General features: G+C 35.9%; 3 protein-coding genes and 1 non-coding gene across 4 annotated transcripts; 1 reads left to right on the top strand and 3 right to left on the bottom strand.

The window, feature by feature from the left end:
- Positions 1-825: 825 nt before the first annotated feature.
- On the bottom strand, positions 826-3,657 carry LOC125851361 (GTP-binding protein SAR1A). The gene is made up of 3 exons (XM_049531150.1): positions 3,344-3,657; positions 2,905-3,036; positions 826-1,326 (listed from the first exon to the last, which is right to left on the bottom strand). Exons 1-3 carry the CDS (start codon positions 3,470-3,472, stop codon positions 1,006-1,008), a joined length of 582 nt encoding a protein of 193 aa, XP_049387107.1. The 5' UTR covers positions 3,473-3,657; the 3' UTR covers positions 826-1,005.
- Positions 2,125-2,246, bottom strand: LOC125854052 (small nucleolar RNA snoR83). Its single transcript, XR_007445345.1, has one exon. It is a non-coding gene; the product is annotated as a small nucleolar RNA snoR83 (small nucleolar RNA).
- Positions 3,658-4,999: 1,342 nt separating the features above from the next.
- On the bottom strand, positions 5,000-12,385 carry LOC125851148 (dihydrolipoyl dehydrogenase 2, chloroplastic-like). The gene is made up of 15 exons (XM_049530939.1): positions 11,901-12,385; positions 10,993-11,139; positions 9,684-9,818; positions 9,485-9,587; positions 8,730-8,854; positions 8,499-8,624; positions 8,345-8,425; positions 7,636-7,698; positions 7,487-7,561; positions 7,334-7,412; positions 7,143-7,243; positions 6,620-6,733; positions 6,344-6,457; positions 5,899-5,970; positions 5,000-5,381 (listed from the first exon to the last, which is right to left on the bottom strand). The coding sequence occupies exons 1-15, from the start codon at positions 12,228-12,230 to the stop codon at positions 5,334-5,336; spliced, it is 1,713 nt and encodes a 570-aa protein (XP_049386896.1). The 5' UTR covers positions 12,231-12,385; the 3' UTR covers positions 5,000-5,333.
- Positions 12,386-12,650: 265 nt separating this feature from the next.
- LOC125853739 (ethylene-responsive transcription factor ERF084-like) lies at positions 12,651-13,938 on the top strand. Its single transcript, XM_049533511.1, has 2 exons — positions 12,651-12,655; positions 12,996-13,938. Exons 1-2 carry the CDS (start codon positions 12,651-12,653, stop codon positions 13,762-13,764), a joined length of 774 nt encoding a protein of 257 aa, XP_049389468.1. The 3' UTR covers positions 13,765-13,938.
- Positions 13,939-14,325: the final 387 nt, after the last annotated feature.

Here is a 14,325-nt window from a genome sequence, read left to right as displayed (position 1 = left end):
ATTTGTATGTGCAGTCTATGATTCTAAAGAAGCTTACATTTCACAAGCAATATACAAAGATTCGTGGTAGGAAAAAAGCGTTATACATATCTAGAATGCAAACATAATCGCAATAGAAGAAGATGCACAAATATTTTCTTTATAAGTCTTTCGGTGGGTAGTTTATTTGGGATGGATGCCTCCTAGAGTAACAGAGAAAAAGAGAAATCAACTGGATTGAGGCAAAGTTTGTCTCCTTAGAGTTATAGCAAGACATCAGAGGTTAGATAATTCTTGCCGGTGGGAGAGAGTTCAAATCACAGACTAATCTTTCTCTCTCGAATGTAGGCTACTTTCTAACATCACATATCAGAATCTCAATACTTTTTGCATCACCTTCTCTCTCTCGAATGTAGGCTACTTTCTAACATCACGTACTGGAATCTCTATCCTTTTGCATCACCTTCTGAAAGGGTGGTAAGAAGGGGGTTTGGGTGGCCATCTCTCTCTTCAATGCTTTAAAACGAAGAGGAAGGAAAAAAAACAATAAAAGTATCTTGTGATGAGAATAGGATTATAGTGTTAATCACTTATTCCCAACCCATATATACAAATAAACTATGTTAAAATTTTTGTATATTTAGGCAGAAAGCTGCATTGGTAGTAGTATATACATAGCAGCCTCGCTGCAAGTTGTTAGTAGATGATTATCACGTCTTGATTACTAATGGTATGTAGTAGCGAACTACCCCCACACTAATCAAATTTTATATCCAATAATTGGGGAGGAACAAATTAGAACACTTGAAGGAACAAAAACGGAAAACATGAAATAACAACTATGAATGAAAAGAAAAATGTAGACTAGACATATATAATAGAACACTGTTTTTAACTGTTTCACTGAAAACCTGGGGAAAACACAGAAACTATTTAGCCCATAGAGATAAACAGACATCTTCAACTTATCCAGTACAAAAATAAGACTTAAAAACAAAATAACAAATCTCACTCTCCTAGACATGATTACTTGATGTACTGAGACATCCACCTGAAGCCTTCCCCATAACCCATTTTGCGGACTATGCTGCACATGAACACCTCAAGTGGACGGACATTGGACTCTGCCAGGTTTACCTTCCCCTTGCCAGTGGTGACGCCTGTTAGCCCCAAATGGTAACGTAGTTCATCTTCTGAGGCAGCATAAGGGATGTCTATCTTGTTACCCAATATAAGAAATGGAACAGTGGCCAAGGACTCGTCAGAGAGGAGAGCATCCAGTTCTTTCTTAGACTCGGCAAACCTTTCTTTGTCGTAGGAATCCACCAAGTATACAACAGCATCCACCTTCAGAAAAAAAACATGTTACAATAAGCACAACACCAGAAAATTGTCAAATAGCACTTCGTATTTCATAGAGAAGATACATTATCAAATTTCCATTTTCTAATTCTAGATTTTGCAGGCAAATGCTTTAAGACTAGCAAACATTATTTCATATGGAGTCATGTGTGCCATGCATTTTTCAGAAGTCTAATACCAACTTAGATCAGATCTGACAAAAATCTAGTTTCAGAAAACAAGTATGAATAAGGGTCATTAACAAAGGAATTGCATCTGTGATTCCCTCTCTGCTGTTTCTGTTGAATATCTTTATTAGAGATGCCAGACAAGTGAATTAGTATAAACTTGGCTATCTCACATAAAACTAATCCTCTATCAGAAAGCTATTCTTCAATTACATAATTTCTCTTTCATCTTAAATCAGTAAATGTCAATTCTGAGAATTGTACCAATAACAACAACAATGGAAACAATTAGTGAAATTTTATATAAGAGATTTAACAAGAAATAGAGCTAACTTTGTTCCGGCATGGATAAAAGATCTTAAGCTAGTCATTTTGAAGGATGCTCAAGAATTATAAGAAAGCAGAACAGAAAGCAACCGGGAAGAGTAATTTTTCACGTCTTTATTTGACACCAGAACTTCTTTACACTTTGCAGATGAAATGGCTGCAGCCAGTCAAAATCTGCTCTTTGGGTGGCTAAAACTTAAAAACCACGGGATCTATTATACCTATGTTATCCATATAAAGATTCAAAAAGAATTTCCTAAATGAAGTTCTGCATCAACAAGATAATTTTTTGTGTATGGAGAGGTACTATTGAAACACCCCCTGGAAAAAAGTAAGGTGCTATCAGCGAACTCCCAATATCAATATATGCCTCCCATGAATCAAATAAACAGATAGAAGTTTATTTGGGATTATGAAGGCAATAAACTACTATCTAGGAAAAAAAGTTAAAAAAAAGTCGCCTTAAGCATTATACTTGAAATAATAAATGAATATCAAATAAACAATTTGAGTTCCTGTATAACCTGAATTTAAATTATATTAGCTAAAGTATTCTTTACAAGAAAATTGGAAAACTTCTTAGTACATGTTGAAGATATCTATATTGATACCAGAACTTCTTGGTAAAGCATCACAAACATTTCAAAATTCCTGAAAATAGAAATCAGGAATGAAGATAGAGCAGCGGGAGTAGAGGACTATTTCCCTGGAAACAAAGAAAGCGCATAAATGAATTTAGCAATAACAACCTGTTACGTACTTAATAGAATTCTTTCTCCAGTAAATAATTCATTATTTGTCTAACCAGTCTCCAACATTAGTGGACAAGAAGATGAACTCACAATCAACTTGTCAATTTTCAGACCATATTAACCATCATCACTACATAAACACACAAACACTAATGACATAATCCAGTAAAAATGATAACTTAGCAAGTATGGAACCAAAGAGCACCACTGCTTAACAGAATCCCAACCAATAAATACCACCCTAAGAAACAAATAATATACGGTTCGCAAGTCAAATATCTAAATTAAGACAAGAAGAGAAAGAAATAGCAACACACCTTAGCATAATAATCTTTCCAAACACGGCGAGCAATCTGATGACCACCCAAGTCAAATGCTTTGAACTTGATCTTTCCAATACTAAGCTCCTCTGACGTTGGGTATTGTGTTGGCTGATGTTGAACCAATCTCTGCCATAATTCAATAAACCTCAATTTCAGATTCAAAGATTACAAGTAACCAATAGCAGAAAAAACAGGTCTTTTCAAACTTGTAACTCTTTCACATAAGACCCATAAAGCCACATCAAGGAAAATTCAATTTCAGGTGAAAGTTGGAGAATTCAGAAAATCAGATGAAGCTCCATTTCTTCACCGTCTGTGATACAAATAATCACATCTAGATATGTAAATTAAAATCAACGGCGCAAATTGTATGATACAACATATCTAATAGGGGAAATTAAAACAAAAAAAAAGGGAGAAAACGGCAAGAGACCTCATCTTTCAACATATGGAGCAAGGTGGTCTTTCCGGCATTATCGAGACCCAAAAACAAGATCTTAGCCTCCTTTTGCCATAAACCAAGGGTTGCAAGAATTCCATAGAACCAATCTACCAAGAACATCGTTGATCCAGTTCGCTTTTCCTCCGATCCGAAAGAACCCAATCAAAGCCCTAAGGATTGATCTAGGGCTACAAATCTGTAGAATTGATTGAAGGAGAAGTGCTTTGATGTCTTCTCCTCCTCGAAACGCTAACACCTGGCTGGCGTGGAGAGAGAGAATTAATGGGGTGAGCTTTGCTTTTTGTCTTCATATATAAGTGCCCAACCCTAGTCAACCTAACACCCCCTTGTCGATGTATTCTTTATTTATACCTACGTAAATTTTTATTTTTTTAAATTTCATTTACTTTTATTTCTTTTCTATTTTAAAAATAAATTTCTACTTTTAATTATCGCAAATACTCACATCAATCATCGCTTTATCCCAATATAAAGTTTCAACACCCCATATAATCTTATAATCCCCTCCCCTAAAAATACTTCCGCCGTGCAAAACGAGTGGTAGGATACCAAGCACAAGAATCAACACATCTACTTTTTGGTGGAAATTGGATCACCCAATTTTATATAATAATCTATATTTACACAAAAATTGTGTTAATAAATTATTGTTTATTTTCAAAGTTATAAAATATTTGATATCTAAAAATATGTATATATATATATGATATTATTATATAAAAGAATATTTTTAATTTTAACACATCAATATTATGTCCAATGATAAGGCGGAAAATTAAGCAAGCGTTTGGCAATAAATTTTTAAATATTTTTGACAAATATTATTTGGATAAAAATTTGGGTGAAATTTCACCATATGTTTGTCCATAGTATTTGAAAAACATATTTCACTTTTTAAGAAATATGATTTGTACACATAAGTTTTAAAAACTATCAAAATTAACCATATGTTTGTATTACATAGCAAGATAGAAACGTCAACGCAATAAGATTCATGACTTTCGCAACAAGTCAATTGGATCTTATTGCAGCAAATAACAATTAATGTCCATGACACTGGAGCAATGTGGTAGTTCGGAGCGAGTGCAACAAACATCATTCCATACATTGTGAAGTAGACGAAGTTGATGACTTTGTTATCCTAAGTCATTGTTCGTCATTTTCATCAACAATCATATCATCACTTTCATATTCCATCATTGCTTTGTTGTTCACGTAAAAAATTATGTAATACAACGCAACACAACAATTAAATAGGGTGTTTTTGCAAAAGATAAAAGTTTGATGTAGAATTTGAATTTTTAAAGCTCCCAAATAATGAAATTTGATCCAAATATTAGTTTTTTCTTGTATTTGAGAATTTGGGTTATTTGCCAAAAATATTCACCAAATAATGACAAATTATATGGACAAACACTACTTGCCAATTTTTTCTCCAAATTTTACTTAGAAAATCTGTGGCCAAACGGGTCCTAAGAGTGCTCTTCAATTCATTTTGTTCATTTTCTAACAACTCCTGTTTCCGCTCGTTCATCTTTGTAAGCTGTTCTTTTTCCCATCATTATATGAAAGCATATTTGCGCAGGACATTACTACATTACAGTAACTTATAGGACAGTGTCAATATCAAGGCAATGCCGCATTCCTTTCCGTTGCTCAATGCACGAGTGAGTAATTGTAACTTAGAGGTTACAATGTCCTCACAAAAAATTATTTTCCAAGTGCAACAAATATATACCACAAGCTTAAATGCTAACAAACTAGAAAACAAAATTGTTTCTACGCCCAAATTCATTTAGGCAACTAACTAATGTATGTGCGCACTTGCAGAAAGGTTGAACAAGAAACTAATTTCTAGAATAGCACAACACAACATGTGAAAATCAAGCCAACAAGCTCCAATCAGAAACTTATGCAAAATCCTATAAATTATGAATCCATCACAGCGGCTCCTTGAAACTTAAGCTGCAACTGGCTCAGCAACTGGACTAGAAGTGTTAGCTTTAACCTGCCATCCAAATGTACATATTATTATTATTGCGAAAGCTGAAAAAATCCTTTCTTATTGTATATGACCCATAAAAGACAACAGGGAGAGGGGGTGAACAAACAATCCAGTATTTCCTTGTGCGTAGTATTTTGTGAGTATAGATTATCTAATATACCAGTTAAAAATGAGAGAGAATCTCAGTTCACAACCTAAGGAGAATTTCCTCCCTACCTGCAATTTTTACATGCACATGTGTGAGGGACACTTCTGCAAATACCTGGTAGACAGCTTACGACTCCCAATTAGAGAACAAGAAGATCCAAATACACTAAATTTAGGGATTAAAGAATCAATGGTATTTTGGAGATCCCATGATATACCACCCCCACCGGAGCATCTTGACAAGGAGATGACTGTATTCCTTTCTTTTGTGTGTGTGGATAATTATCGGTGTTCTAATTCATGGGGAAATGAACTATGATATTCTCTAGAAACCTACAAAATTAGCCGCAATAACAGGGAACCGAGAGATTACCTTTGCTGCCTTAAAGAGTTCATCAATCACTTCAGACAAGGTTGGATGCGCATGAACAGCATACTTGATGTCCTGCAAGATGTGAAATGATAAAGCAAAATGCGATAATGTTGCTAAAACTGTAGCTGGCATATATTTTCTTTTACACTAGAATCATGATGCTGGAATCCAGCTGAAGATCACAATTGATTGCAAAAAAAGAAATAGAATTTCGTTATTGAAAGAAAACATGACCCTTCCATCATCCCACACCCTCAAAGCAAAAAGTAAAAAATTGGAAAAATAAAATAAAATCTTATCCAATACCAAAAACCTCTAACCAAATCAGTTGAAAATCTTTGCAGGAACTGTTTATTTTGTGAGGCGAATATGCAATGGAAGGTAGTGTCTACCCGTATACATGTTTATCTTGTGAGGAGAAAATGCAATGGAACTTAATGTCTACCTGTATGCGTGTTCCCAGAGCTATGGCGTTGGATGCTTCATGAATGAGGTCAGCAGCATGCATTCCAAAAATGTGAACACCGAGGATCTCCCCACTGTCGGGTCTATATATCAACTGCATTGGACAAACGTTTCAATGAACAAAAACAATCCTACTAGTCTTGGGAAACTAGAGACAGACTAAAACCACCAGATTTAAAAACAAACTGCAAGAAGTAGCTTGTAATCATATACTAGTCCATGGAAAAAATCAATTAGAAAAGATCAGCATGGACACCTTTGCAAGTCCCTCCCCTTCATTTTCAGCAAGGGCTTTTGTGTTGGCCTTGAAACTAGTCTTGGCTATACCAATCTCAAAGCCCTCCTTTTCAGCCTTTTCTCTAGCTTGAGGCTGCAAGAAAATAATGAAAATTCATAACTAAAAATAATGCAACCCATAATAAAAAAGACAGATTGAATGTTAACAAGTTAGAGAAAGCGGAATTTCCACAATAAATACAAACATGCTTCAGCGAGTTTGCATACACATCAAGTGTATGTAGGCGAATAAAATAGGCACACTTGTGTAAGTTCCAGTATACTGTATCAGACAATTATACAAGCAGACTCATTAACCCTAACTTTTATTTAATATATGCTGAACATCCTAAAAATGCAAAAGTATTGTTGCAGTAAATTTTTCCTTCTGGTGCTATATAAATGAAATGAGACAACATTTAAAGAGCAAATAATCCAGATGCAACCAGTAAAGAAAGTGCATAAGGAAACACAGACTATACACCAAAAAAAAGTTACTATACCTCTGTTAATCCGACCATACTGATTTCAGGATGGGTAAAGCATGCAGCTGGAATACTTAGATGATTCAGGACATGGTCCTTGCCAGTAACTTGCTCAACAACTGTAGAAGAAGTAAGGACAAATGTTCAACAATTACAGGAAAACTTGCTTGATGATAATCATAGCAGTTGGTATCACATGATATCGTTACCAGAGATTCCTTGTGCACTTGCAGCATGTGCAAGCATCATTTTTCCATTTGCATCACCAATACAATACAAGTGGGGAACCTAGTGACCAGAAAGCCTAATGAGTTGAAAGAAAATTGTCTAGAGTACGTAAAGAGAACATTAATCATGCCTACCAACTCTCCGCTGGCATCAATGACTCGCATGCGACTATCAACAGGAACAAATCCGCGTTGTGTTTGAACATTTATCTGTTTATAAAACAATAATATGAGATGTCATAACATTTATAAAGTTCGTCTCAATAAACATTCACGCCACTAACATTTTCCAGGCCAAGTCCTTGAGTGAATGGAGCCCTTCCGGTTGCAATTAAAGCAGCATCTACCTGTAGCAGAATAAAATAATTTCAGAACATATAAGATGCTAGTGACAGCCGACAGGAATTGTGTATGCAGAGAAGTATATAAGTTGTGAAAAACAAGATCTTAAATCTGATTACAGGGAACAAAACAAAGCTTTTCTCCCTCTTTTGATGTTCATAACACGACTCAGAAAGACCTATCTGCATAGTCCCTTTTTTCCTCTTGCATAGTTTAAAATGATGTGTTGAAAGAATGTTGATTAAATTGATACAGTTTACTAGTAATTAAATTATCCAATACCATAGACTTAAGCTGTGCACTTATTTACTCGTATTACAATCACAATGTGCTTATCAAGTGTATATCTCGCAATGAAGTACCTATAAGACAGACCAATCCAACTGTTGTTGTTTTTCGATAAACAGCTAAGTCCAACAATGTTAACTTAATGATGAATGAGACCTATGATGTTGCAGAAATACTAAATAAAGGTACTTTTACAATCCCCAGACTTTAAATTTATTAATTTGTTTATTGTTGGATATGATTTAGAATTTATTATCTTAACCAATAATCATGATCTAAGACCAAAGGGATAAAGCTTCCATCCAAAAGCATGAATGTGTAACAACAATGTTAAACTCTTTTGGAAGAAAAGCGACAACTTACTTCCAATGTATCCTTCAGTTCCTTAGTCTTTGCATCAATAAGCTCAATAGTCACTGGTTTTCCATCCTTTGCTGGAGTTATCTGAAGAAGGTGCAACAAAATTCAGATAACTGATTGGTACATTGGGATGCAGGCAACTATTTTCAAAAATTACCTTGCTTGCAAATACACCTGTGTGATAATCAATCTTTCGAGGATTTATGAGGACTCGCTGTGCCAATTTCCCAATCTCGGGATCAAAGCCGGGCATGAGCTGATCTAAAGCCTCAACAAAGGTAACCTGTACAGTTATCCAGTGGTCAGCATAGAAAGACATATTTTGAAAGAAAAGATTGATGTTCTGTTGCTACAGATACAGTCTGGCAGAAAGTATAATAGCCTTTACCTCACTTCCAAGTGCCGTGTACACATCACTGAATTCTAGTCCAATGTAACCACTTCCGACAATAGCAATCCATTGAGGTACAAATTCCAATTTGAGTGCATGATCACTTGTTATCACTGTCTTACCTGCAAAAGCAAGCATCAGTATCGTTAGATGATGCAAGTTCAACATAAATGTAGACATATAATTTTTTTTAAGACAAAACATCCCCGAGGGCTAGGGGTGCACGGTTCGAAACTAGGTGGATAATGGGCCCGACCCTCTACCCTTCTCTACTTAAAGGAAGGATAAGGTTTGTACCCGTGACCCTCAGCTAAACCAGCACATCACACATTGCACTCATACCACTAGACCAAAGCCCTGGGGCTGTATATACATAATTGTCATTGAAGCTTTGGACAAGAAGAGAACGAGAATGACTTGGCATGACAAAATCTAATGCTAATTCTGTTCTCTTGATGAGAATGCTGATTCTTTTTTCTACGAAATAGCTTCTGTTGTTAAATATTTGTGTGTGCTATATCTCATGTCTAAATCTCTACCAGCAATTCAACATAGATGAACTCAAGTGATTGTAGGAAAATTAATTCCAAATCTTGATGCAAAACCTTCTTTACAATGACAGTCAAGTAATACAAGCTATTCTGCATGCTGCAACCTTCAGTATATCATACATAAAAAAGACTTGCAATTCAATAATTCAGTTCTTTACTGTGTTGTGCATGGACAACAATAATTAAGAGGAAAGCCCTTACCATCAACCTCGATGCCTTTGGGCACCAAGGGGACAGAACCAGTAGCAATAATAATATCCTTCGCTGTTATTACAGTATCTCCATATTTGACTTTTTGTGGACCCTGAAAAAGCACAACAAAAGCTTCATCATCAAAATCCAATTGGTTACAGACACAGGTTAGTAGTAGATAATAGTAATCTGTAAAATATAAACGTACCAAAACTGTCCCAAAACCTGTTAATATATCCACACCAAGGGATTTCATTGAATTGGTCAAATTACTACGAATCTTGGAGGCCAAATTATTTGCATGATCAGCAACACCCTGTCTGTCATATCCCGCGGCAGCAACCTTACATGAAGATAAGTGAAAGACTTAAAAAAACGTGTGAAAGACTGAGTTAAAAGTTACATTAGGGGACCCTCAAGCTTCCTTTCTAGATGCAACTTAATTAACAAACAATGCATAGTGTTAAGTTCATTTAAACACAATAAGTAGGTACCAGAAACACATGTTGATTGTTGTAGTTTACATGAATTATTTTTTCATCAACTTTTACTCCTATGTCCTTGATTTTTAAATGATTTAGAAAGTCACTGTTATGGGAATTCAGTGATCACTGTTTCCCTATATACATCCCCCTAAAAAGAGAGGTACAAAATGACCCTTATTCATGTTCTGTATTTCTCAAATATTAGGGTAAATACAAAAAATCAGACTTTCCAGTTTGGACTTGTGTTCTATGTAATACAGGTTTAGATACGAGTATAGTATCAACTATCAAGTACGATTATGACATGGAAGTACAAAAAGCTTTTGAGATAAGGGGAACAGATAAGAACAGTGGTACTAAGATATATGCAGTCTTTATCACATTTTTCATTATATGTTAAAAATAAAGATATTATAAGAAGAACTTATTACTAACAACTGTCAGTAACAAAAGCAAAAAGTAAGCACACACGTTCTGTCAAATGTATAAAATTTAAATAGTATAGGCTATGAATTGAAGTCATCCTAGATCCTTATCAAAAATCATTTGAAAATGGAAGCATCAAACACATTAGAAACAAGAGGTGCATCTCCAAACATAGTCAATAAAACCACATTTTTTGTTTAAAATTACATTTCGGCTGAAATATCCATGTTGATCCATCCATCCCAATACACACAATATCTGGGTGTCATCTCCAAAATAAGGATGCTCCCAAAATTATAATAGCAATTAGATATGGGACATATCATAACCAGTGCCAATGTGAAGTCTGGAAGTTAGCACTTATTTCATAGTTTTGCTCCTAAACTATTTCATGTTACATCACCTCATGAAGTCAAGTGTTGTGATTATGCAACAAAATACTCAAATAATCAAACAATTATGTTAACGAGCATATGCTATATTAGTAACCCATGTCAAAACCTAAACATGTTAGATAGGTTTCTAGGATCAAGAAAAGAAACACCTGTAAATCAAAAGAATTTATGTGGTGTTCATTAGGCTTCTAGGAGCATGAACAAGAAATACCTGTAGACCAAAAGACTTCATATGATGTTCATTCTGAAGTTCCCGCATGCGACCACTCACAGCTAGAAGGGCTTTGGAAGGAACACAACCCCTATTTACACATGTACCTCCAACTACGTCCCCTTCAATGATAGCAGTTTTCAGGCCCTGCAAAGAATTTTAAGTAATTATGCACACTATCAGGTAGAAAACTAAAAGGAACCATCCTATTAAACCTACGTTCCCATCCCATCCAGGCTTTGACGATCTCACAATTAAATTGCATAGTGTTATAGAAGTGAAAGTGATGTTTTATAGGAGTTCACACCAATGTTATAAAGGCTCACTTAAAGTGCACTTAATCCCAGAAGCTCAGTGAAGTCCAGCATGTGCTGCTTTCCTCGCTTAATTGGTGCTTTAGTGTAGGCATCAATCTGTTGAGGCCTCTACACCTTCATTAACGAGTTTAGGCACAACACCATATATAGCTTAATTATATTTTTTCCATTTTTTGTCCAAATAATTATGATGTGTTTATTTACATTTCTACATTTTATTTTTCTCCCTTGTGCTTTTCTTTGGTAAGCCCACGCTTAAAGATCCAATTTTCAACAAATGATTCTTCATTAGTAACAATGCAGTAATAAAGAAAATAAAGCACATATTCCAGCTAATAATTCCTTCTATTGTTAGGTAGAAAATGTTAGTTCTAGAAAAAGAAATTCATATGGAGTACGGACAAATAAAGAAAGGCAGCTAAATAAGTAATACAACCGAAACAGAGCAAGATATCTTAGAATTCAACTTATTGAAATCACCTGAGTGTAAGCAGTTTGAAGTATTCAGCAACTAAACACAGCATGGCACTATTGGGTGAACATCAGTATCAGCTTGTACTAAACAATTAAACGACACAAAAGTAGATTTACCTTCTCGACGGCATGAAGAGCAGCACCATGACCACCAACACCAGCTCCAATAATAACCAGATCATAATCAAATCCCTTAGAAGCAGCTCCATTTCCAGCCGAAGAAGCCACGATTCTGTTGGAACGAGGACGCCTCGTAGCATTAGATAATGACTGGATACGATGCGTAGACAGAGACGAATTCAACCCAAAAGCCTCCCTTCTAAGACCGCAGAATCGAAGTGATCGTGGATTCAACAGATTAACATTGGCATTGGAAACGGCGGCGGAGGAGTCCGATCTGCAGATCGTGGATGGAGAAGAGAGCGAAAGAGAAATTGAAGATTGCATTGTGAATGTTAGGGTTTTTGGGAGATTGAAATGTGGGAGCAGGGGAAGAAGGAGGAGATATATAGTGTTTGAGCTTTGAGAGCTCCGTTGGAGGTGGCGGAGTTAACTAAGTGAGAGTTCCCTTGTAGCTTTTCTGTGTTGTGTTCTCTTTTGTTGGTTGGGATGAACCAACTACTTATTCCTACGATTAATTTGAAAAGAAAAAAAATCACACAAAGGTAGACCCAATTTTATAAATTTTGGATTTATCGTTTTTTGTGAGCAAAAAAAATGTGTGCGAAACAATTAATAAAAAAGGGAAAAGGTCTCACCTTAATTTTGTTATTTAGAACGAATATATTTTTATTATAGAAAAAGGATAAATATACTCTCGAACTATCATAAATGGTATGCATATATCCTCCGTCATACTTTTGGACAATGGTGTTCCCGCCCGCCGTCCTAAAACTAGAACATATATACCCTTTATACTACGGACTTACACGTGTCATAATTTTATCCACCGATCCAACATTTATTAAAGGGAGAAGGGACGAATTTACCCCCGAACTTTAATAAATGGTACGTCTATGCCCTCCGTTATACTTTCCGTCCACATAAGCCCCTGCCGTCCAATTATAGGTACACACATACCCCTCTCACTAACTGCCCTCTCATTTTTTACACGTGTCTTAAATCTAATCAACTACCCGTTTGACCTTTCTTTTTAACCCATAAACCAACTACCCGCCCCATAAACCCAATACCCACCCAATTTCCTATAAGATATATCCTATTCTTCTTCTCTACACAAAAACCCCTTTATTACCCAAATGAACCAAATCATAATTTCTCCATTGACAACACTAATTATTCCCTCGACCCATTTTGGGATAATTACTCTGTTTCTGCTAATGAAAATGAAAATGAAAAATCCCATGTTCTTGAAGGAATTGCTGCTGTTGTTGGAGAACATGTTCTTTTCGGTTACAATAACAATGAAAACAAAAATGATGATCCAAATTCAGCAGTTTTAATTCTGAAACGCACGTGTCCTGCAGAAAAGAGAAATAATAATAATAATGTTCTATCAGTGGAGAAGAGTTACAGAAGAGTGAGAAAGAGGCCATGGGGGAGATGGTCAGCGGAGATTCGCGACCGTATAGGGCGGTGCAGACACTGGCTGGGTACATTCGACATGCCGGAGGAGGCGGCGCGTGCGTACGACGCGGCGGCGAGGTGGTTGAGAGGTTCAAAAGCTCGAACAAATTTCCAAATTTCTCCGATTGTTCCTCTTCCTACTTCACCAACATCAACGTCATCATCTTCAAATTCGTCTCGTGAAATGAAAATGAAAATGAAAAAGAAAAATGGTGGCGCTGTTGCTAATAATCAAAGAAAATGCTCAGTGGTAACTTCAATTGCGCATTTATTTAGCTCTAATGAATTTAACAAAAAAGTTAGTGTTACTGTGGAGCTTGATCTCAAGCTCGGATTCGGGAGGAAGTTGGGTGGGTATTGGGTTTATGGGGCGGGTAGTTGGTTTATGGGTTAAAAAGAAAGGTCAAACGGGTAGTTGATTAGATTTAAGACACGTGTAAAAAATGAGGGGGCCGTTAGTGAGAGGGGTATGTGTGTACCTATAATTGGACGGCAGGGGCTTATGTGGACGGAAAGTATAACGAAAGGCATAGACGTACCATTTATTAAAGTTCGGGGGTAAATTCGTCTCTTCTCCCTTTATTAAATATCGGATCGACGGATAAGATTGTTCCACGTGTCCCTATTTAGTCTTCCTTTAGAATGAAGGGCATATATGCTCTAGTTTTTGAACAGTACGGGCACGTATGTCCCAAAAGTATGACGGAAGGTATATGCATACAATTTATAATAGTTTGGGGGTATATTTGTTCTTTTACTTTTTTTATTATGAAAGCAACTCATATATATATACTAGATAATATTGCCCGTGCTATGCACAGGCCCAATAATATAAATGGTATGTTTTGGGGCTAATAACGGAGTTTTTGAAGCGATTGTTTGCGTGGATAAAAGAATAAGTTTTTTTATCACAAACCTGTACTTTCTTTGACGCTATTCAAGGCACAATAAGACT

This window comes from Solanum stenotomum, chromosome 1, assembly GCF_019186545.1.
Source record: "Solanum stenotomum isolate F172 chromosome 1, ASM1918654v1, whole genome shotgun sequence".
Classification (NCBI taxonomy): Eukaryota; Viridiplantae; Streptophyta; class Magnoliopsida; order Solanales; family Solanaceae; genus Solanum; species Solanum stenotomum.
The sequence above is the reverse complement of the archived record's forward strand: the minus strand, read 5'-3'. Positions and strand labels throughout refer to the sequence as shown.

Bases quoted from the DNA above. Each gene is read 5' to 3' on its own strand.
- LOC125851361 (XM_049531150.1), bottom strand. From the start codon at position 3,472: ATGTTCTTGGTAGATTGGTTCTATGGAATTCTTGCAACCCTTGGTTTA. The intron at 3,037-3,343 runs GTCTCTTGCCGT...GAATTATGGCAG, and splicing joins TCCATATGTTGAAAGATGAG to AGATTGGTTCAACATCAGCC. The intron at 1,327-2,904 runs GTGTGTTGCTAT...TTTTTTCTGAAG, and splicing joins GGAAAGATTATTATGCTAAG to GTGGATGCTGTTGTATACTT.
- LOC125851148 (XM_049530939.1), bottom strand. From the start codon at position 12,230: ATGCAATCTTCAATTTCTCTTTCGCTCTCTTCTCCATCCACGATCTGC. The intron at 7,699-8,344 runs GTAAGTTGTCGC...ATTCTGCTACAG, and splicing joins AACTGAAGGATACATTGGAA to GTAGATGCTGCTTTAATTGC. The intron at 6,458-6,619 runs GTGTCCATGCTG...TGTCCAATGCAG, and splicing joins AAGGGGAGGGACTTGCAAAG to TTGATATATAGACCCGACAG.